Source organism: Pelodiscus sinensis, chromosome 2 (genome assembly GCF_052426305.1).
Source record: "Pelodiscus sinensis isolate ZL-2025 chromosome 2, ASM5242630v1, whole genome shotgun sequence".
Taxonomy (NCBI): Eukaryota; Metazoa; Chordata; order Testudines; family Trionychidae; genus Pelodiscus; species Pelodiscus sinensis.
The window spans coordinates 108,776,506-108,801,841 of record NC_143053.1 but is presented as its reverse complement, the minus strand read 5'-3'; the positions used below and the strand labels follow the sequence as shown (position 1 = coordinate 108,801,841).

The following is a 25,336-nucleotide window of genomic DNA, read 5'->3' as shown; positions in this document are numbered from 1 at the left end:
GTCAGGAACCACATTCAGTGAGGGCTATGTAGATTTTGGGTTTTGTTTTCAATTTTTTTACTTCTCACTTATATGTGGTCCCCGACAGATTTTTCTGTGTGTCAGCAGCCCCCAGCCCAATAAAGGTTCCCCACCCCTGTTTTACAGCTTCACAGCTGCTGACCTGAACTCAGACTTGGTGCCACAGGATTTTTATTGCAATGCAGACATTGTGACACATATCTAGAAAGTGATAAGCATCCTGCAGAATAAACGACCCAAATTCATCCTATAGGGACATACTGGTAGGTTATGTTTTTTGTTGTGTTTACACACACATATTGTTAAAGGTTAACCATGTAATCAAACACTTTTTGTTTATATTGCGTTCATCTCCTTTCGAAGTGTATAGGAAATCACCTGTGAATGGCGGAAAATGGGCAACTGATTAGGAAATAAGTCTGCTTCACAGACACCATGATTACCTGTGGCTCGCCTAAGAACTCTGAGCTGTCAAGAGTAGGAACTGTCTTGATCCTTTCTGGATCTGTCTTGATCCTTTCATCTCAAATCTGCCTGATGCTTCATGCAGGAGAAGCTTAGATCTCTTGTTCCATCTGGAACACCCTGCATATGGGCAATGGACTATATTCTCTGGACTAATTCTGTAAGAAGTCTTTGCAATTACAAAGCTCACAATCTCTGCTATGAATCTAATCTAAGAACTGTACTCATCTCGGCATGAATTCTGACCTTTAAACAGGTACTCTCTTCTTTTAAAATGAAAGTTAGTTGGTAAGAATTGGCAGTTTCGTATTTAGGTAAGATCTAAAACAGAGATGAGGAACCTAAGGCGAGGGGCCAGATGTAGCCCCTGCTTGCCTGGATCTGCCCCCCAGGCTCATGCATACACATCCTGCATAAGACACGACAGCTTTAAGGGGACCATGTTGTTGGCATCTGAGTAACCAGTAAGATATAGATGCTGTTTTGTGACAGCTTGGTAAATCTAAGTATTGGAATAACCACCAGCTTTGGGGATTGTCTGCCCCATTCTTTGCAGTTTTCCCCAATTAAGTAACCACTGTGTGGCTCTCTTGGGACCCCAGTCACAAGCTTATTCTAAAAGAACTATTATTTACCCTCAAGTCACCTGTGTTCTTTGAGGTGTATTAGTCGGTATGCATCCTAGGGATGTTACATTTCGATTAGTCAATAAGGGAGAGGTGGGATGCTCACTATCTCGGCTGCACCTCTGCCTTTTAGATGCAGTAAGAGCTGCCTGCAGCTCTTAGTACATTTAAGAGGCAGAAGCGCAGCGGGAAACACAAGGCAAGAGGGGACTCAAGCAGTCTGATAGAGGCAGCAAGCATGGGGGGAGGAGGCGGAGCGACTAGTCACATCACTAGTCGACTATCCAATAAGCTTCTGCTTACTGGGTAGTTGACTAGTTGCTTACATCCCTAATACACTTTAGCAGGGATGAACTTGGGATAAAGTTTCAATACCATGTTATCCCTGGCCAAAGCGATAGCAACTAGGGTGGCAGTCTTCAGAGTAAGGTAAGTAAGGACCATTGTCAAAGCGGCTCAGATGAAAACCCCATGAGTCTGAAATAGGGATGTGAATGATTAACTGGTAAGCTTCACCCTTAACAAGTGAGATTTACTGGTTCCAGTTAACTGGTGGGGCCTGGAGCAGTTCCCTACCTGCCACAAGCAGAGGGCTGCTCCAGCCTCAGGGGGCTCCCCATGGGCAGGGGGTAATTCAGCCTGGCTGGGGTAGCCATGATCCTTGGCATCAACCCCAACCCTGAATAACACAGGCCATAGAATTCCCCAAAACAATTTCTATAGCTGATCTATTAGAAGAAATCCAGTCTTAATTTAGAAGTTCTTAGTCATGGAGAATCCACCTTGACCCTTGGTAAATTGTTCCAAGGGTTAATTACCCTCTCTTTAAAAAGTGTATGCCTTATTTATAGTTTGAATTGCTAAGTTTCAACTTCCATCCGTTGGACAGTGCTACATCTTTCGCTGCTCGACTGAAAAGCCCATTATTAAAAATTTCTTCCCCATGCAGATACCTACAGACTGTAATTAAGTTTCCCTTAACCTTCATTTTGTTAAACTCAACACCTGAGCTCTTTGAGTCTATAAAGCATGTGTTCTAATCCTTTTGTCTATCTCCTGGCTCTTCTCTATACCCTCTCCAGGTAATCAACACTCTTTTTAAACTGTAGACTCCAGAACTGGACACAGTATTCCAGCAGCAGTCACGCTACTGCCAAATACACAGGTAACATAACTTCTCTCCTCCTACTCAAGATTCCCAAGTTTATGCATTCTAAGATCACATTAGATATATTGGCCACAGTGTCACATTAGGAGTTCATGTACAGTTGACTATCCACCACAACCACAAGCAGAGAATTCCCCATCCTGTAATTATGATCTACACTCTTTGTGAAAACACATTTGTTGAAGCACTTGAGACGGTAGCAAGTTGGACATGGGTCTGTTCTTTATGCTCAGGCACAGAGCAACACATACAGCTGTTAATAAGGTTCTGATCTCAAGAGCATGACGTGTACACATTTCTGTAGTGGGATCCACAATGACACATATTTGGAGAAACACCTCTGGCTCCTTTTCCCAACCACCCAAGTTTGATCTGGATGAGTGCAAGATGGCAACATTTCAGACACTCTTAAAAAAATTGTCTGTTCTCTCAGGCTTTTGCAAAGAAAATGGACGGAGGAGGAGTAAGCAAATTCAAATGAGCTGGCAGTTACAGGTTTTATATCCTGTGAATCATAGGTCCATTTATTTTTAACCCAGAAGAGACCATTCTAGTCTGACCTCCTGCAAAACAGGACACGGAACTTCCCTGAAAGTATCCTGCTTGCACTAGAGCACAGATATCACAAAAACATCCCATCTTAATTTTAAAAATAACTGCTAGTGACGGAGAACTCACCACAGAGCTGAAACTGTTCCAATGGTTATTTTCCTCACTGTTAAACAAAAATTGACCCTTATTTCTGCTCTTGAATTTGTCTAGTTCCAATTTCCAACTATTAGATGTCATTATGTCTTTGTCTTAGATTGAAGAGCTCTCTATTATTAAATATTTGCCTCTCATGAAGGCACTTACAGACTGAGATCAAGTCACCCCTTCACTTTCGCTTTGTGAAGTTAAATAGATGGAGCCCCTTGAGCTCATTACCAAAAGGCACGTTCTTTACTCCTTTAATCATCCTCATGGAAATCCAGCCCAACAGCCAATTGTTTTATTTATACAATTTGTTATTTTAATATATATGAACTTGTGACGTAGTGGGGGGGAACCTGCTGGTTTCTATGGGTCTGTGGTAACCCCACTGGCTGCCGCCGGTACCACAGCCCAGAAGGACAGGGATGGGTCATTATGCAAAGGGATCTCTCAACCGGTCCGACCAGCTAACCCCCATGGAGAGGAATAAAGGAAGGTGGAAGGCTGCCTTGGCTGGGGTGCAGGGCTGGAGGAAAGTGAGTTAGTTCCTGTCTGGAAAGCAGGGGAGAAGGAGCTGGGGAGGGGGGCTGGGACTCCCCTATCTCAAGGGGGGCACTGAGGCCTCTTAGCCCCAGTTCCTGTAACCAGATTACATCTGTGCTGTGCTATATCCTGGAGAAGCAATAAACTATCTCCATTCTACTGGCTGGTGGAGTGTGTTCGTGCCATTTTGGGGTGCAGGAGATGGGGGACCCCAACGCGCCGTCACAGAACTACATTAAATAAATTCTACCCATTTCAAGATTTCCGGAGGGGGGGGGGGGGGGGAGTATCTAGAGATTTTAGTCTCCATTCCTCTTTCTCCCATGGATAAATGACCTAAGCAAACAACTTTGCATAACTCTCAGAATCAAAGGCACCTGGATCTATAAAAAGAATTACAGTACGCTGCAATGAGCAAAAGGTGAACAAAAATATCTTGTATTTTTGCTTTCACTAGTGAATGAATTATTCTGTCCAAAAAAGAGAAAACCTGAGGTATTATGAATTTTCCCTCCCTTTCGTACTGAGATCCATTGCATCGCTGCCCATTGTTTATTATTGTCTACATTCCACATCAATAATGACAGACACTTGAAGAGATTAACCCTCATTTATGGTTTGTGTGTGTGGTGTTAATAGCAACGCACTAATGAAACTATTTATCCTTAACTAGGAACACAGTTCATCCCAAACGCTCATGGATATTACTTTGTTAAATTGAACTGTTTCTCACAACAAGCTAAGTATTTAAATACAAATCCATCAGCCGCTAAAAGAAAATAAAACCTTGTAAATTGGGAGAACAATGCCTACATACTTACCTACCATCACCAGATCTATTAACTGTAAAGTGCTTTGCATCTGTCAGAGGAAAGGTTCTGTGTAAGTAAAAAGCTTTGTAAGTCCCAAAGAAATGAAGACCACCAGGTTGACTACTTGTGCAATTGTGTTACACACATAAACCCCTTCCCTTCCCTCCAGAGCCCTCAACCACAATTTCATTTCAATTCGACAAATACAACTCGGACAGTCCAATGATATTACATCTGCACACAGGAAACTCAGAATGCACTCAAACATGGTCCAGTGCACTAGCTACTCTACTCTTCCTGTGATTCATTTTAACATTAAATATGTTGGCTAGTCAGATTGTCCCGCTCATAAACCAGCATGCACAATCATTTCTGCCATGTCAAATAAAATTGCAAGCACTGCTTGAAGAGTGCAACTTGAACAGCTTAATATACACAAAAAGTGCATTTCCTACTGGAAATGCAATGGGGCATGAAATTAGTGACTGCTGAATGCTTTTAGTTCTCCTCCCCAGAATTTTAGCTTAAACTTTCATAATACTTTTCTTCCCTCTCCCCACAAACAAGACTGTATTTGTTCTAAATGAAAGAAAGAAACAATGTCTTTTATGTAAGTATTTGAAAGAAAAACTAAAAATCTTGCAAACGTCTACTAAACATGTGGATTAATTTTATAAATAGTGCTGCACAAAAAATAAATGCATGAATACATTTGGCAATTTTCGACAAATGTGTTTTGCTTAGGCCAAGTAAATGATTAACCACCTGATTACTAACATAAAACAAGGCCAAGACCCAGAGGATTGATGTGCCGTTCATTGCAAACTTCCTCTACATATTTCCCTTTTTAATTAAATAGAGCTACTGTTACTAGAAAGTGTACAGTCACCATTGGGCATTGCTATGCACTGAGAAGCCCATGAATTCCTAAAGCTACTTTTAAATTATCTGATGAAGACATCATCATCTGCCACGACATGACTGGTCATACTACTTTGAACAATACTCGATAACCTCCTCAACTGAGAACTACAATATTGCCTGAAATTAAGACACTCGTCCATGTAACAGGATTCAAAACCTCATGCAAGTTATCTTTCTTCTCCCTTGGTGATAAGAAGCAGCTTTCTTAAGACTTCTAGGTCTGAGTCTGTGAGGATGGTCCTGCACAACAGATGAAGAGTCTCAGTATTTTGCTGTCCTTTAGTCATTTGCCAGGGTTTCAGACCATCTCCACCAACAGAATGAAAGAGGCCAAAATTGCCTCTGCTTACATGGGAACTGGAATGCAACCCAGTAAACAATAGAAGTAGTGTTTTAACACAGCATTTTGAAACGTTTAACAAAAATCCTAACACATACAAGGACAAAAGCAATACTTCATTGACATATTTTTGCTGCCAAAATATTATAATATTTTCAATACCTATTTATTCATATACATTTGGAAAGTGACATAGCTATTACCAAAAGTAAACCAAAATATCCACATGCAGATGGTCCCTTTAATAACCCATTCAAGAAACCAACTATACATTTGTTGGCAAGACCAACAAAAACTTTGTAATTTAGCCAGATGTCACAAAATTGAAGATAATAAAAACTTCTAAGTACCTAGAAATACAAGATGGGTCATGCTTTTCAAAATGGACTCAGCCCAGCCTCTCTTGGCACACAAAACTCAGCTACTTCTATACATTTTCAGGCAGGAGGCAAAAATGATGAGGTTTAGCAAATGTAACATACAAACACACAGGCACTCTCAAGTAAACTGGAGTGATCACCACATGCACAAGTTACCATATTTTAAAAGTATGATCCCATGTTCTTATTCTGCTATAAATTAATTTCCAATTATGAAATTGGTCTAAATTCCTTATGAGTAAAGTTCTACCAGGGTGAGTAGATTTAAAAATTGAGGTGCTATAAATCACTGGTTTTGATCATTATTGAAATCAGCAAGAAGGAAACCTTGATTTAAATAACCTACCTTAACTGTGTTTCGCATTTATACTTTTTAATTATTTTTCTAAAGAAAGGTTGATTCACATTAGGAGGTAAACATGAAAACATGCCTCTTTGCAACTAAATATCCATACACGACTGGGGGCTCTGATTCCTGCTTTCTACGCTCGCCAACACACCCCCCCCTCTGGGTGCAGCGTGTCAATGGAAAGGGGTGAGTGAAGGGGCTGGGCGTGCAGGGTCTTGGGGGAGAGTGTATGTGAGGGGCTTAGGGGTGCAAGGTCTCAGCAGGGTGGTGAGTGAGGGGGCTGGAGGTGCAAGGTCTGAGGAAGATGGTGAGTGAGGGGGCTGGGGATGTGGGGTCTTGGCTTGGGAGCGGCGTACGAGTAAGGAGGCTGGGGCTGCCCCAGCTCTCTCTTCCCACCTCTGACCAACTGGGCTCTTCCTCCCCCCCCCCCTTTCCAGCCATTGGGAATGGCTGAGCCACTTGCGCTCTCCCCCCATCCTCCCACAGCCACTGTAGGGGCCTGGCCACGCCAGCCCTGGCTCTCCCCCTGGCCACTGGGCAGGGCCAGGCCAAGGCCGCGCCAGCCCCAGTTTTTACCCCGCCACCAGACAGAGGCCGCGCTAGCCCCAGCACTCCTCCCCACCCTCACCACTGATTGGGTTCAGATGGGTGGAGGGGACAGGGCGAGGCACGACCCAGGGGCAGGGATGTCAGGCTCGGAAGGCAGAGGGACCAGAGGCACGAAGTGGGAGCTGGGGCCGCTGGCCATAGCCAGTAGCTGAGGACAGAGGTGGGCTGTAGAGATGCAGAGTAACGTGATGACATCACTATCATCCTGCAGGAAAAAAACGTTCCTACACGGGGAGAGAAATGTAGCGCTGCTTCTTGCTAATCAGGAGGACCCACTAGATGAATTAACATTTATTTAAGAACTTATATAGTTTAGTTTACATTTATTCAGATTTTTTATTTTTTTAATTTTTATAAAAAATAGTAACTCGTGTATTTCCTATTTAATGGATGATGGTTACTTTTGTATTTACAGTAAAGTCTCGGTTATCCGACTTTCACTAATCCGACCTTCCCTTTTATCAGACAGTGCCGTCGGTCACATGATGGCACAGGGCTCCAAGGACACTTCATACCACAATGGCACGCAGCGCAGGCTCGGCAACCCTACTTCCCCACCCCACGCCTAGGGCAGCTCACGCCCGTGCTGCAGACTCACCCGGTGCTCAGGTATGCTGGGCCCATGTCTTGGGGCGTGGGGCCCAGGACAGCCGCCCCGCTCACCCTGCCCCAAATCCGCCGCTGCCTCCAGGGAGGGGGCAGCACATGCACCAACCGTCCCCGAGACAAAAAGCGGAGCCCGCTTGGGAGGCTTCCCCCCCACCCCCCTAACTGCCGCTGCTGCCGTCCCTATTATTCGACATTTCCGGTTATCCGACCATCCTCCGGTCCCGTTTAGGTCAGACAACCAAGACTACTGTATATTTTTTAGGCTTTATACAGACTGAAACTGAAATTCAATGAAAATATTCACATCCAGCATTTTATTTTATGTTTATTTAAAATAAAAATACCTGAAATGTGCTGTAAACATAGGAGGACAACCAAGACTACTGTATATTTTTTAGGCTTTATACAGACTGAAACAATACTAGTCTTTATTGCAGGTGCAAAGAGAACATTTTCTTCATTTCAGTTTATTCAAAAACTGGTTTCACAGTTCCTAGCCAGTGATTTCCACCAATTCAGTGGTTTGAACATGGCAGAAAACATGTATTGCTTAATATTATTTTGAGAATTTACTTTAAATTGTTTTAGGGGATAATAATTGGAGGCCTTAACATTTGAAATTTAATTTTAAAATGCATATTTTTAAATACAAAATATATAATGCAAATTAAAAATGTAATTGAAATAAAAATGTGATATAAAGAATTCCTCATTTTAAAACAGATTTTTATAAGCCCTGAGCTTTACATTGATTTCCTTCCTTTCCTAACACCAAGTTGAAACAGTGAAAAATTGTAGCATTAAAAAATTCAAAGGTCTACATTTTTGTCCTTTTCCTACAATTTCTGCAATGTTCCTCAGAACAGACACAAAACAGTTCCAACTGTGTGCGCGCGCGCAGTGAAGACAAATTTCTTTGTTTCCCGGTTAATCTAGCTATATAGAAAACTCTCCATCCAATCTGCAGCAAAGATATTAGTTACCTTACTGAGGCAATAACTTCAAAGGTTAATTGGGGTAATATTGCTGAGGAACATCAATTGAGTTTAAACCTGGATAATTGCTAAATTTCCCCTCCACTCCATGAGACTTTTTTGTTTGTATTGCTTGGGAAAAGATTTAAGATAGGCAGGTAGGCTGGAGCCTCCCTTAAACAAGAACTAGAGAGTGTCCACATTGGTGGGGAAAAGAGCAGTGTTACTACTATAACTTGCGGAACTTTACTGCGTAGACAAGGCCTAAAAAATGCTTAGCTGGAGTCTCTGTTTTAGACACCCTTTATGATTTCCCTCTTTCATTTTTGCCCTGGAGTATGAGCAACTCACTAGTTCTTTAAAGCAAAATTTTGTCATGCCATCTTGGCAGCAACATGATTAGCCTTTTCTCCTATTCATCCTTTTGGAAAAAAATCGATTTCCCAATCTTCCCCCTGCCCCCCAAAAATCTGCACTTCCACTATATGAGTACAGTGTAAGAATAACTGCTGGGAAATGCTGGTAACCCACTTATTACAGCTAGACAATGAAAAGCAGGCCTTGGACACACTCATGCAAGGTTTTCCCTGTGCAATCTGAAAAATATTGATAATTTTAAATGAAAGTCATTGTGAAATGTAAGGGTTTATGATTCTAAGGAAAAGAGGAAGTGAGAACAGAAGAATATGGACAACAGACTTCCACAAAAAGCAGACTTTAACAAACTGAGAACTAATAGGTTAGATACCATGGGAGGGAAATTTGAGAGATGGAGTTCATGAGAGCTAGGAGCTTCTCGGAGACAGTATTTATGGCAAAAGAGACAACTATCCCAATGTGAAGGAAAGATAGAAAGAATAAGAAGAAACCAATCTTCTTAATGATTAAAAAAATTAAAAGGAATCCTACAAAAAGTGGGAACATGGAAAAATTCCTAAGGATGAACACAAAAGAATTGCATAAAATCACAAAATCCACAGCACAAAATGTGCTACACTCAGTAACGGTCACAGAGGACAATAAAAAGAGGTTTTAGAAAAACATTAGGAATAAGAAAAAAATGGAAGAAAATGTATGCCCATTACTTAGCTGTGTAGGAAAGCTAATAAAGGATGACATCAAGAAGGCTAATCTGTTTAATATCTACTTTGCATTAGTCATCACTAAAAAGGTTAATGGTGACCAGATGCTTAACAGAATATTAACAAAGGGAAGGACCACAAGTCAAAACAGGGAAAGAACAAGTTTTAAAAATTACAGAAGTTATATGTATTCAAGTTGGCAGGGTCTGATAAATTGGTCCTTGGACAGTTAAAGAACTAGCTGAACCATTAGCAATTATCTTCTGGTGAGCACTTGAGGTCAGCGGCAAACATAACGCCTACTTTTAAAAAGGTACCGAAACGTAAGTCGAATACCTAGAAAGACACTAGAACAAATTATTAACCAGCCATTTTGTAAGCACCTAGAGGACAAGTGAGTGATAAATAATGGCCAGTGTGGTTTTGTCAAGAATAAATCATATCAAACATACCTAATTTCTTTCTTGAATAGTGTTACTGGCCCAGTGGTCAAGTAAGAAACTCCAGAATGGATTTATCTTGGCTTCAGTAAACTTTTTGACAAACTCCCATAATATTCTAATAAACAAACTAGGAAGATACAGACAAGGTTAAATTGATATAAAGTGGATGCACAATGGGTTGGAGAAATAAGTACTCAAATAAGTGGGATCTGTGTATGGGTGATGTTTAAGAAGTTGTATTTATGTATTGAAAACACACTTTTAGAATCTATGTCCCATGCAGGGTAGACAAACAGGTTTTACCAGTCAAAGGGACATAGAATGTCCTATAGACCTTGTCTCCCATATAAATTAAGTATTGTAAATCCAACACAAAGTAAGCCCCATTTCTATGTAAAAAAGGTAGACAAGAGGATGTAAACTCAATAGGGAAAAGCACATCAGAATCGGAATCCCAAGGAGTCATCCTGGGTCAAAAAATGGTGGATTTGGGGGGTATAAGAGGAGTTTTGATGCCTTGTTATCCTGTATTGGTGGGGGGGGGGGGGGGGGGGGGGGGAAGCAACCAGGCAGTGTGGAAACAGGATCTCAACCAAGCTCAGATGAAACACTGCAAGAGAACGTTTAGGTGAGATAAGAATGCTTTAGACAAGGACTGTGATACTTTCGTTCTATTGGTAACAATTTCTGTTTCCATTATCATCACTCATTCTCTCTTAAATCCCTACCTTTGTTAATGAGATTACATTCTTGTTTTATTAGGAATACATCTCAGTGCTCTAGTATAAGGCAAAGTAGGAAACCCAAGTTGTAACCTTCAAACTGCATGTTCACCATCTCTTAAAGAAGCAGCTTGCCTGATAATTTCTGAGTGCGCCCAATGACAGGGGCTGGATATTACAGGCAATCCCCGGGTTACACGGATCTGACTTACGAACAGAGCTTTTCTCGCCGCGGAGGACACGGGCGGCGGGACCGCCCAGACGCGCCGCGTCCTCCACAGCGAGAAAAGCTGCGCCGCGTCTCCCAATTCTGCTGGGGGGAGGGCCCCCCAGCAGACTAAGGAGACACGGAGCAAAGCCGCCGAAGACGAGGGCAGCGGAACTGCGGTGCGTCTGGGCGGTCCTGTCGCCTGCGTCCTCCGCGGCAAGAAAAGCCGCTCCGCGTCTCCCTGCTCTACTGGGGGGGACCCCCAGCAGACCAGGGAGACGCGGAGGACGCAGGCAGCGGGACTGCGGCATGTCTCGGCAGTGCCGCCACCCACATCTCCCTGGTATGCTGGGGAGGTGGGGTGCAGCTAGTGCACCCCCGCTCCCCCAGCAGACCAGGCTTTTCTCGCCACTGGTCAGTTTCAGCAGCGGCTGAATCAGGACACCTGGGGTACAGCAGCTGGGGGGCTGCTGGGATGGTCCCACAGTGCCGAGGTGCGGCGCTACTGGACCAACCCAGCAGCACCCCAGCTGCTCTGCCCCAGGCGTCCCCAAGTCAGCCGCTGCTGAAACTGACCAGTGGCTGACTACAGGAAGCCCAAGGCAGAGCTGCTCTGCCCCAGGATTCCTGGAATCAGCCACTGATCAGTTTCAGCAGAAACTGACTTGGCGACACCTGGAGTAGAGCTGCTGGGGTGCTGCCGGGTTGGTCCTGCCATGCCAAGGGTCGGCGCTACCAGACCAACCCAGCAGCACTCCAGCTGCTCTGCCCCATGCGTGTCCGATTCAGCCGCTGCTGGTCAGTTTCAACAGCGGCTGAATCTGGATGCCTGGGACAGAGCAGCTGGGACGTTGCCGGGTTGGTCCCCGCAGCGCCGCACCTCGGCGCTGCGGGGACCAACCTGGCAGCACCCCAGCCTCTCCACCCCAGGTGTCCCCAAGTCAGCTGCTGCTGAAACTGATCAGCGGCTGATTCCAGGAAGCCAGGGGCAAAGCAGCTCTGCCTTGGGCTTCCTGTAGTCAGCCGCTGGTCAGTTTCAGCAGCGGCTGAATCGGGGACACCAGTTCCGACTTACATACAAATTCAATTAAGAACAAACCTACAGTCCCTATCTTGTAGGTAACCCAGGGACTGCCTGTACAGGAAAACACTCTTCAATGGGTATCAAAGATTGTGATGCACCTAATATTAATCTGCAACGCAAAGTTGGACCACCAGAATCCTGAGGAGAATGCTTAAGTTGTTGACAGGCTGGTGTTACAGGCAGCAACACCCAGCTACCACAAGAAAGTCTTCCACCTAATAAGGTGGCTCAGTGCCTTAGGCACACTAAGTGGTACAGTTGTGAAAAGCCCAATATCAGCCTGTGGTATATTAACAGGAGCCTTGTACGCACAATATGGGAAATAACTATTCCCCTCTACTCCACACAGGCTGAGGCCTCGCCAGAGTACTGTGTACTCGGTCATACACTGAAGGAAAAATATGGACAAAGAGATAAAAGACTTAGAAAACCTGACCTATGGGGCAAGTTTAAAAAACTGTGCCACCTTAGTCTTGAGAAAGGAAGAGGAATCTAGTAACAGTCTTCAAATATGTTATGGCTGTTATAAAAAGAACAGTAATCAACTGTTGTCTGCATCTACTGAATATCACACAAATAATAATTCGCAAAAAGGGAAATTCAGTTTAAAATATTAGGGGAAATGCTGAATAGGGATTGTTAAGTACTAGGCTTTCAAAGCAAGCTGTGCAATTTTCACCAAAAGTTTTTAAGAAAAGGTGAAACTCACACCTGTCAGGAGATGAACTAGATGACTTCCAAAAGTCACTTCCAGACCTTCATTATGACAACACTTATGATCATCAATCAAATCCAGATACTGCATCTCCATTCATGTTATGCTTTCATGACCACAGCTTCTGCACACTTTTGAGGAAGTCCTCAGAAAATCCCCCAAAAATATGCGGTTGGGCAAGTGAAACAGCATTTCCTTTTCTAAACAGTTAGTCTCCTGCTTATACCTTATGTATAAACACCAGCTGGAATACAAAGCATTGCCAAATATACCCTGAACTATCAGCAAGTGCAGTGCAGTTCAGGTAACAAAGACTATTTCAACTTCAATAAGAAACGCAAAATAAACAATAGAATTGTAAGAATACTCAGATAGGGGGTTGGGAAAAGAGGAAATCTTTTAAGAAACAAATTTGAATTGAAATTCATATAGAAAGACTTCTTAGATTACTAAACTATATAACCAGAAAATCTTACAGCAGGTGTCCATATTAATTTCAATAGCCAACTAGCATTCTCTTCTCTACTTAAATGCTACAAGACAACAGCCGTGTACAAGTGACCCCTCACTGAATAGCAGATGGATGAAGCTTCCTGAAACCTCCCTCCTCTGCAACACATCTACAGAGGGGTAAATTGTGATTTGCATACATACATAGTTCAACACACACACGAAGCTTACATTATTAAATAGCACAGATTCCAAAGGTGTATACTTTTCTATCTATACAAACTTTTAAATGTCTTCCCCTATGTGTATTTGGCTAGTGATAATGCATGGCATTTTTTGAGGACCAGGAACAATGCACATTCTAATTATGGGAGTGAGAAAACTGTGGGTAGTCTAGCATTGGCATGTTGATCGTTTAAATGGGTATTACAGATGACAAGGACCATCAGTCAAGTTTAAAAGCTGAAAAGGAACATTGAGAAGTTTGGCCCGCGCGGGGTAGAATTTCCTAAAGGGTCATGAGCTCAGAAACACAGGAACAAAATGGCACCAGATATAACACTGAATGGAAAAAAGGAAATGTTGTTAGTTGGAGGTAGGGGACAGAAGCACAAAGAGCAGAAGAGTAAAATCAGGTAGACATATAATGTGAGGAGAGAGAGTCAGGAGATGAGGAAAGTCGATTTTTTAAAAAAGGGTTTGTAAAAGACAAAAACAGTCAAGTTCTATATAAAGGCCAATTCTATAGACAAAAAAAGATTGTGTAGGGTTGTTTGGTTTTTGGGGGGTTTTTGGTGTGGAGGTTTACTTCTCTGTGATATGTAAAGTAAAACAGAAATGTTTCTTTCACTTCCATAAAAGCAAAAAATTAGGGATTTTTCAGCTTGACTTTTTTTTTTTTTTTACAGAGATACAAGTTTCAAAGATCTCAAGTTGCTTATTCTTGTTCCTTGGAGACCCAAAAATTTGGAGTGGGGGTTTCCACATCCCTTTTTAAGGGATGTGGAAATAGTGGTACTGTTGAACCATTCACAAAGCTCTCCTCCCAATGATGTATCAGGTGTTTGCATTAAATAGGTATTTGGAAAAAAGTTTTTAATATTTCTAAAATCCTCTCAATTGTCCAGTTTTACTACCTTAGTACTTGTCATGTCACAATCCAACTGGTTCTTGAATCTCACGCTGAGTCTCCCAGGAAAAATATGATACAAAAATTTCTAAGCAGCCTTCTTTATACCTCACATTAAAACAATGTGGAAATAAAAGGCATACAGGCAGTCCCCGGGTTACGTACAAGATAGGGACTGTAGGTTTGTTCTTAAGTTGAATCTCTATGTAAGTCGGAACTGGCGTCCAGATTCAGCCGCTGCTGAAACTGACCGCCAGTTCTGACTTACATACAGAATCAACTTAAGAACCCCAAGCGTCCCCAAGTCAGCTGCTGCTGAAACTGATCAGCAGCTGATTCCAGGAAGCCCGGGGCAGAGCAACTCTGCCTCGGGCTTCCTGTAGTCAGTGCTGGTCAGTTTCAGCAGCGGCTGAATCAGGACCAGAGCAGCTGGGGTGCTGCTGGGTTGGTCCAGTAGCGCCCAGAGCGGCGCTGCGGGACCAACCGGCAGCGCCCCAGCTGCTCTGCCACAGGCGTCCGGAGAAAAGCCTAGTCTGCTCGGGGGGGGGGGGGGGGGGTACTAGCTGCGCCCCCCCCCCCCCCCTTGCGCAGACCAGGAAGACGCGAGCGGCGGAGCCTGGTCTGGAGACCAGCAGACCAGGGAGACGGGGAACAAAGCCTCTGAGGACGCCGGCAGCGGGACAGCCGCGGGGCGTCTGGGCTGTCCGCTGCCGGCTTCCCCCGCGGCTTTGCAAAGCCTCGGGGAAGCCGGCAGCGGGGCACCCCAGGTGCGCCTGGGCTGCCCCATTGTCCCTCCCTCCCCCACCTGCGGCTTTGCAAAGCCTCGGGGAAGCCGGCAGCGGAGCAGCCGAGGCGCGCCTGGGCTGCCCCGCTGCCCGAGCCCCTCCGGGGCTTTGCTCCGTGTCTTCCTGGTCTGCAGACCAGGGAGACACGGAGCAGCTTTTCCCGCTCAGAGTACACGGGCGGCGGGACCGCGAGGTCCCGCAGTCCGTGTACTCCGGGGCAGCCCCGTTCGTAACTGCGGATCCGACATAAGTCGGATCCGCGTAAGTCGGGGACTGCCTGTATTTCTCTTTTGCAGGTCTCCTTCTACGGTGCAACCTGCCTTGGCAACATTTCTATCAATGCAAAATAATAAATGTTAATTTTGTCATGGAACATTCAGAAGCATATATACATATCCAAACTTTGCTCATTTAATTTTAGAGGGGACCATTCTCTTTTCTGCTTTTCTCAGACTACCCAAGAAATCCCCAAACAAATGTTAAGGGGATTGTGTTAATAGGAATGTGTTAATAGGAGATTATTCTGGATTGGGGGGGGGGGTGATTTCTATGAAGGATTATAAATTTAAATAATTAGTCCTTGGTAAATGTTGATTTCACCTAACATGTAGAAAAAGACAAAAAAAATATGTAACAGGCAGAAAAAGCTGCTTCCCCTACTCTGAGGCTTAGCCTACACTGCAGGGTTTTTCTGCAAGAATCCTTTTGCGGAAGAGTTCTTACGCAAAAACTTCTTGAGCAAAAGTATGTCCAGACCTCAAAGAGTATCACAAAAGCAATGTGCTTTTGCGCAAGATACCATCCACACTGTACAGAATGGCCATCAGAGCACCTGTGATTTTTCTGATGGGGGTTTCTTGTGCAAAAACCCCTTCGGAGCGTACACACCTGTCTTTTTGCGCAAGAGATGTAGCACAAAAAGGAGTTATTCCTCGTGGGGAGAGGAATAACTCTACTGGCAAACGCCTTCTATTCTGTCAATTTTCTTGTGCAAAAACATGCTTGCGGTGTGGACGCACCACCAGTTTTTGCGCAAAAATGCCTGGTTTTGTGCAAAAACCTTGTAGTGTAGACATAGCCTTAGTGACTGCAGGAATCCAGGGTCATTGCCAGCCACAATGCAATTCAGAGAGCTCTTCAGCCCCTTATCACAGTCCTACTCTCTCACTCAATAGCTGGGAGCTATCCCTGGGCAGGAGCCATTCAGCAGAAGGATAACTTCACCTGCATTCAACGATTCATCCTTCCCCAGTCACCCTATCTAGGGGTCTCTTTTTGCCAAGCCAGGACCTCAGCTACTGTTACACCTTGCACTCAGAAGCGCTGAGAGCCCAGTCAGTGTTACCTTACCCAATGATCCCCTTTAATTTACCAAAACCATGAAAATTCAAATCAATTAAAAAAATAAAGTACTTAAAACCCATAATTTCACACAACCGAGGAAAATAAAACCCAACAATACAAATTAATATTATCCAATGATAGCACAAAATACAAAAATCAAATTTTACCACAAGCCTATTTATAAGACATTTCTGAAACAGTTAATTTTAGTTCTTATTTTATACAAGAGAGGGGGAAAAAACCGACCTTTGCCTGTACTTTCTTTATTTTTGTTACCAAAAAAAGAAATCCTGCAATTTTAACCTACATTTTACACATTTAGAATTTGGCCGGCATCGTAGCAGAGTTCAACACGGATTTCATAACTGCCTGCTAAGGAATAGGAGTCAGATTGCCGGAGCATTATCTCAGAGCAGTCTTCACAGACAATAACCCGCATCTTCATAGTGAGGCTCACAATTCCACTATTCTCAGAGGTGCTATGTATTTTAAAATCATGTTAGTATAGAACATGCAGCAATTTTAATATTCAAAATAAATCTAAAAGTAATTCTAATTTAATTACACTATTAAAACCTGTTTGTTGAAATTTTGTTATGTTGCATTGACAGCCCCCCAAAATACTGAGTAAATATTTAATTTAACAATCAACCAACCACAACAAAATGACAGTGAGATTGCCATGTTTTCTGCCACTAAACTAAAAAACTACCTAGACTTACCACCCCTCTGGGACTACCCTTGAGATTAAAGACCTTTAATTAAAGATTGTTCATTGAACCTCCAAGAATATGTCCAACCAAAACTGGCAAACTTAGAGCACCCACTTTGTCAAAGTGAACCCAAAATGCAAGCATATACTTTTTACAGCTGCTTGAAACACTCTACACTTGAAAATCTGTTTATACTACGGGAAATTTTGGCACCATCAAGCATTATTAATTGACTTAATTATAATTTACGTAGGGCAACAATGCTACTCTTGAAAGCTTGAGTTCTAAACCACCACTAACCTTTTCCTTGATGGCCCTTCTTCAAAATCTGAAGAACTAACATCATTGCTAGTTGAGGACACTTGGGATGCATCATCCTTCTCATTCTCTGACTGCTCCGATCCTGGTCCCAATCCCTTTGATGGGCCATTAGTGAGAAGTCCTGCAAAGGGTAGACAAAAACAGCATAGAGTATTTGAAATGTGTATTACAAATACTGAATAGGCCAAGAGAACATTCACACAGGATACCAACAGCAAACACATTCCAAATCGATGTACAACAATCGGTAAAGAAAAGTATTTGGTTCACACTGAAAAATCTTTTCCCATCCTTTTTAAAAAAAAGTATAATTTTATTGGCATAATCTCAGTTATTCGTATAAATTCTGTATTTGGCATTAACAGGAATAATTTGTATACACTTCTGCATCGATGTAAAAATAAGTTATATGAAAAATTTCTATTTCTCCTCTTCATTCTGCTGTTTCCAATCATTGCAATTTATGATGTGTTAAGCACTGGTAAGTCCCAAAGGTGTGGTAACATACTGTTTGTTTCCTTTGACTTCCAAGTTCCACTTAACTACAACAGCTGTAGAAGAGGAGAGAAAGCTACACAAGGACATGGTGAATACACCACAACTGCCTTTCCCCTCTGTGACTTCGTATCTCCATTTCAAGAGCGTCCTACACAGCAGAGCTATGTATGTGGAGAAGGGGCCAAATATGTAGATTAACTATCAAATTTTGCTTCTCACTCACATAAGAGCATGCTGAGAAGCTTGATGCTGAGAAGGAGCAGTAGAACAGTGACAGATACCTTTCAAAAGAACTTGGAAAAATTATGATGCTATCAGGTCAGTATTTATTTAAGGTTTTAAGAACTGATCACTATAGAAATTCCAGTTTTGACTGGAAGAATGCTTCCGCTTTTTTGCGAGCCAACAATATACTCCTGTGGCAAAAACAGTTTTGTTCCAGATATTTGTCTCCACTATGCAACTATCGGCACTCTTCCCTCAATCTAACAACCCTTCCCCATTGTCATTTTAGCCTCCTACTTCAATCTGTCCCCCTTGAAGATATGTCAAGCAGCAGGTAGCAGCAGCATTCTGCATACCATGTAGCAGCACTGGTGATTACCTCAACAGCAACACTTCAAAACTAATCACAAACATTATATGGTAATAATCCATTTAAAACTGCCATTGCCAAGATAGCATAGTGCTGAACTACTAATATACAATAGTCCCACTGCTTAGTTTTCAACTCTGCACATCTTCAAAGCAGCTTCTGATTGTAAATAGCTTGTCAGGAAGGAACTTTCATCCCCACTCAACCTGCTGTATATGAACAGCATTAAGATGGGAAAGGGGACAAAAGGCCCTTTACTCTCCTGCGCACTTTTTATTCAGTGTTCACATTGACATTGTGAGCTGGTATGACATCTCTTATTAGACTCTCAAATATTTTGGGATGTTTGACTCCACACTAGCAGCTATAGCTGGCCCTTTCAAAAATAACTTAATTCAAGGGCTCCCTCATACTGCCACCTGCCTTTTTTTTCCAAAGCCTACACTTAGTCATTACATTTTAGATCACACTACATTTTTCATGGGATCAAAAGCATAGACATGGTGGCTACAGCTGGAGAGCTGCAGTTGTGTGTATGTGATATTTTTAAACACTACTTTTGAACATCCCTTATAAAAACAGAAGCCTGAATTCTACTCTGGGGAAAATTAATTAAGACGGATACTCTGATTTTTTGTGAAGAGAAACTGCACAAGTAAATTGAGTTACACTTAAGATTTATATGCTTAATGTTCTCATTAGATAGTCTTCAAGGTAGATACAGCACAGAAATAAGTTAAGTAACTATGCTTAAATATTCACTTCCCTTTGTTACTAAATCCCTTTAATATTTTCTGGGCCATAGGTTTTAAATTGCAACATCAACAAATAACAATCTTATTGCAATGTATGCAACCTATAGCATTTTTTATGTAAAAAATTATGCATTTTGGGCTCCCTTCAGCAAGATTCAAACACAGCTGCCAAATTTTCTGTGCCTCTGCATGAGACAGGGCATGCAAATTATTGAGACACAAATTACATATTTATAAAGTTTTTGCATAACCTCAGAAACTTCAGTTTACTGTTGGCAGATCCTGCAGCAAGCACTGCTGGGGAGGAGGCTGGTAGAGCGGTACAGAACTTGGCATCTTTCTTTCTAAAGGACGTCACACGGAGGAGAAAATATTTTAAAACCTTAAATTAGATTATATTTACATGCAGAATATCCTCACTGGAGACATTCAGCACAGAAATGTGGCTTTAATTCCGTTTCAATTTTCACTTTGCATTTTAACTTTAAAATGCTAATGATAAAATTTACAGTCTGTAAACTCCAGAGAAGTCTGAATTAAACATATTATTTGGGGCCAGATTTTCAGTAAGTTAACCATTATGAAAGAATTCAACTAGTTTTTCCAAAACTAATATTTATCCTGGAGAGATGCCATATGTCACTACCAGGAACTTGAAGTGTTGGAGTCAAGAAAATCACCTCCTGGGCTGTCAACCCACTTGCATTTGGAAAGTGATTTCCATTCATCCTTCTAACCTGCCAAACCATTATTGTATTTGGAAGGTGAGTATGATATGTTTCCCTCCTAGAAAAAATATTGGCTCTATTACTATTCCAACAAACCCCATTTATACTAAGTTCTTTATCATAAAAAACTCAATACATCAGATAACCAATGCTAGCAAAAGTAAATGAAACACCTTAAATTAAAACCTGAAATGAATCAAAGCCAGATCAGCTCCAGCTCCAGTATAAAACTGCTAAATAAACTTACCATCAGTTTCCGCATCTCTTGAAGTATATGTTGTACTATAAAATCTGGTCCAAAAATGACAAAAGACATAGATGACTGCTGTCCACAGTAGACAGCTGTCAGGAAAAATCATATATTCCTTGCAAAGTGCAAACGGAAAACAACACTCAAATAAGATTCGGATTGATAAATTAACGGCGGCATTGTGGAGTTTATTGCCACTTGTTATTTCTGAATAAGTTTACAAACAATAAGGATACACATTTTCCTCCTAACTGCCAGCCCTCCAATCTCAGCCTGGTCCCTCAGACACAAGCCTGCATCATTTACATAAAGCAACATCAATAAGAAGTGCTGCAGACTAAATGTGGCCCCCGTAACACCTATGTCATCTCAGTTTCTTCAGACAATATCCTCAGGGTCCCCTGTCTAATCCCTTTGCCTTTAGTGAGTTTGTACAGAAGTAAACTGAAATTTAGGCTTGGCCTACACTAGTAACCTACACTGGTAAAAACTACATCACTCAGAGGTGTGGAAAATCCACACCGCAAACAATGCAGCTATACTGATTTACCTGCCAGTGTAGACAGTGCTTCACCTGCTGTTCCTTGAGGGTAATTTAATTATGCCAGCAGGAGAACTCTCTCCCAATGGCATAGAGCAGCTACACCAGATACCTTACAGAGGTACAATTGTGCCCCTGTAAGGAGTGTAGTGAAGATACAGCCTTAGTTAACAATTCCATTGGAGCAGAAAAAGGAATAGAATGCAGATCATCTACAATCAGATGTACTGAGATCTGAATAGCTAGCAGAAATACAAAGCAGTAACTTTATTGTTTATCATTCAAGTTAGAAAATATGACATACATACAGCAGCGTCGGGGCTGGCAATGAAGCAATATTCATTGGTGTACGTTCCTTTTTTGGGAACCTCTGACCCAAAAACAAGTTTCCCTGCCTTTCCTATAGTGGTAGAATGGTGGATGGCAATTTATTGCTCCAAAAATAAGGCAAGGCCTTATCTATACTGTTAAAGGCCTTATCTATACTAGACACATGCACCAGTTAACTAAATCAATTAAAAATTATTAAAATCACCATTTATTGATAACTTACCCTTTAAGTTAGGAACACAGAACACAAGAATTGCTGTACTGGATAAGACCTAGGGTCCATCTCATCCAGCATCCTCTCTCTGACAGCACTTGCTTCAAAGAAAATTCAAAGCAGCATCCTAATATCTAGCAACTAGGGACAGACTTAAATCCTGAAATAATGAGGCTTAATAATGCTCCATCCAAGAACTTAAGGTAGCCTCTTTGAATCTTTCTAATTTCATGGGCACAAAATAATTTTGGGGCAATGAGTGACACAGTCCAAATACATGAGTGAAACGGATTTACCACTGCCATTTTCATTACCGTATATACTCTAGTATAAGCTGACCCGAATATAAGCCGAGGCACCTAATTTTACCACAAAGAACTGGGAAAAAATATTGACTCGAGTTTAAGCCTAGGGTAGGAAATGAGGCAGCTACTGGTAAATGTAAAAAATGAAGATAGATACCAATAAAATTACATGAATATTTATTTCAAAGAAAAACAATAACCTAGCTCTGTAAGTGGAAAAGGGGGTCAACAAAAACCATATGGTATCAAAAATACCGTAACTCCCGCTCAAAGTCCTCCCGCCAATCCAATGAGCCCCTGAAGGGCCGCCTGCAAGAAAGCGCCCAGCGCCAGCACCAGTCACACACGGGAACAGACGTTCGGACACTCGGCCCAACTAGCTCAGCCCCCGCCGCCCCCGCCCGGACCTTTCCCAGGCCAGAGCCCCTCTCGGCTGCTCCCCGAGCCTCCCTGCCGGCGGCCCCGGGGCGAGGCCGCTGGCTCCGAGCAGCACCTGCGGGCGCACCTGCAACCCAAGCGGCCGGCAGAGGCTCCGAGCGCCCCGCGCAGCGACGGCCCCCGACACACGGAGCCCAGCCCGCTCCCGGCAGCGCCCCCCGCCCCGAGCGCCTCGGTTACCAGGGCCGGAGCTCCGGGCTCACGCGGCTAGACCCGGCCGGCGGCAGAGACGCGCTGAGCCCGCCCGCGAGCAGGAGGCTGACTCGAGTATAAGCCGAGGGGGGCATTTTTCAGCACAAAAAATGTGCTGAAAAACTCGGCTTATACTCGAGTATATACGGTATACTGAACACCTCATTCTTTCTTCCTCAAACAGGGAGACCAAAAATCCCAACCTACCTTTTCTGCAGCATTCATAGTTATATATTTTATAATATTCTAAATTTTTCAGTTTCTTTTCATGAACATTTGTTCATGTCCCTAATTGTTTACAGCCCCTCTCTGAACTCTTATTAAATCTGCAATATATTTTTTTTTAAATAGGTGACCAGTACTGCAAGCAATTTTCTAGTTGAGGCCATACTATGAGTTTATATAGTGATCTAATATTGTCCATAGTATTCTCTATCCCACCCCGGAAGCATTCTAACATTGTTTGATGTTTGAACCAGTCACATCTTGAGTTGAGGTCTTCATTGACCTATACACACTAACCACCATACCCTGTCTTAGCTCTGAGAGTAAGCAAGGGTTAAATCAGCTTAAGTGAGTCTACACTAGAGATTTGTACCATTTTAACTAGATGAATTTTAAAAATCAATCCTGTTAAAACAGAGGTGGGTAACCTAAGGCCCCTGGCTTGCCTGGATCCAGCCCACCGAGGATCAGGACTTCCCCCGCCCAAGCATTGGGGAGCTCGCGGGGCTGGAGTATACAAAATCCACTAGCCTGGGCCCCACTAGGATCTGGTGTGCGAGTGAAATGTAGGCAGTATCTTTCTCCTTCTCAGTCCAGGGGCATGTCATTGAGGATTTGTTTTTGTTTTTTTGCTTCTCACTTGTGTTTGGCTCCTGACTGATTTTTCTGTGGGTCAGCGGCCTCTGACCCAAAAGAGATTCCCTATCCCTGAATTAAACCATTGGACTTTTCTAGTATAGCCAAGCTACAATTATATATGGACTCTACACAAGAATTATCAGATTGGAAGGATTGAAGATTAGGAGTGAAAACAGTACAGTGACAACAATGGGAGACAGGGAAAAGCTGTTGGAAAAGTTTGGGTTTTGTTTTCAAAGTTCATTTAAGAGTATAATCTTTCATTTATTTTTCATTACAAAAAAGTGATTGGGCACTGAAGCAGCCATGAAAATATCCAAATAGATCATAATGGCAGAATATTAGCCAAAAAAATAATAAAAATGTTTGAAAGGGGATTTGTATAATGTTTCTATAACTCACTACATGCATTTCTCATCCTAAAACTAATAAGGCATCTGGAATTAAAGTTCCCAATTCCTTCTTGAAACAGGACAGTGACATAGTAAAGATTTCTGTGCACACTTCACTTCACTGCACTGAGAAAGCCTGGAAGGTTGAAATAGATGCATTTGTGTTTCCAGCCCAGTGCCTGCGGTCACAAGCAGCTGACAAGAGTGATTGTGATATAGCATTAATAATAGTCAACAATGTAGAACACAAGCCAAATATATTAAGAGCATAAATAGACCTAAACAATAGTGACACAGGAAAATTTTGTCACAATTATATTCATAATCTTCAATGTGGAGTGAATAGTTAACATGCTGGAAAGAAGAGAAGAGATTACATATCTTCTGCTGTTTAGCTGTGCACTAGAATATGAAAAATTATAAATAGTGCCCTCATATTTCTTGCTCTCACAAGCACATATACTCTGTCTTATAAAGCCAATTTGAGCCATTTTTGTGCGTTAACTGAACATTACAAACTGAAAACAACCTAGGTTGACATGATGCCTTGTTTCCGATGTAATTTTTAATTAAATATCAGAGTTACAAATATTTGGGAGGGGGACGGTTTACATACAATGCAATATTCTCACCACATTACATTATTCCACAGTCCTATAACAGTGTCGTAATTCTAAATACACAACAGCCGATTTTGACTATGTGGGCACAGCTCAGGGCTCCTATTGACGTGTGGATACAATAGCTGTCCAGGATTTTAGTTGTGAGATTTTGGAAGTATACAGTCAAGTTACTTGGAAAGAAGAGTAATTTACTTCATTCTCTTTTCATTATTACTTATAACAAATCTGCATATAAAAGCTTAGTGTGACAGTAATGCTACAAATGTGAACATTCAAGTCAATAAATACAGTACACAAATTACTGTTATCCCATAACCACGTCCATTTGAAAATAAAATACACTCACAAGTTAAACTCTTAAGTGTATCCCAGTTGACCCATTTTTGACCTGAGATTATTGTGGGTATATACAAGTGCAACTAACTTATATAGGAATTGCATTGTAGGAGGCCAAAAATGAGTCCTATATATACACAATGTAGAAAAACAAGGTAACAATAAAACTTCAATAGTTTTACTAATATCACGTAAAGATTAAAAATAAGCATTTTATAGAATATATGCTATATTTACATTCAAGGTGACATTTCCCTCAAAAATGAAATTAAAGACCAGTCAAACAAATTATGGAGTTTAAATTATTTGCCTTTGCTTTTTCAGCCCGAGACACAGTTCACTTATCAGTGTATTATGAGACAGTTTCATCCACAAGTTTACTTGCTGTTAGTTATCTTTATCTTACAGACCTCTTCCCTGTTCCATTAGTAGAAGACAAACAGATGTAAACTGAATTGTGACACGGCTACAAAAAAATTGTGCTATGTGCACATTACCATACATCTGGTAGGCATGTTAAAAATTGTGAATCCTTTAATGTCAAGTTAAAACATTCTAATGTTTCTAAAATACTTGTAAGTCTTAATAAGTATTGTACAGAGATAGTTTATTTAGCTGTTGTATACCTATGCACAGATCATAATTTAGTTTTATTGTGCAAATGCTATCAATCGCCTTATGACAACAGTATCATATCATGTATTAGACAGCAAGCTGTAAAAGTAAGGCCCACAGTTGCCTTAGAGATTGAAAAAACCCTGCTTTC

The 25,336-nt window shown here is 42.0% G+C and overlaps 1 protein-coding gene across 1 annotated transcript in view; it reads right to left on the bottom strand.

The window, feature by feature from the left end:
* Positions 1-25,336, bottom strand: part of JARID2 (jumonji and AT-rich interaction domain containing 2) — a 295,175-nt gene that overhangs the window by 116,585 nt on the left and 153,254 nt on the right. The window contains exon 3 of the mRNA XM_075921199.2: positions 17,489-17,630. Within this exon, the coding sequence (XP_075777314.1) occupies positions 17,489-17,630 (142 nt within the window). The remainder of the gene's footprint in view (positions 1-17,488; positions 17,631-25,336) is intronic.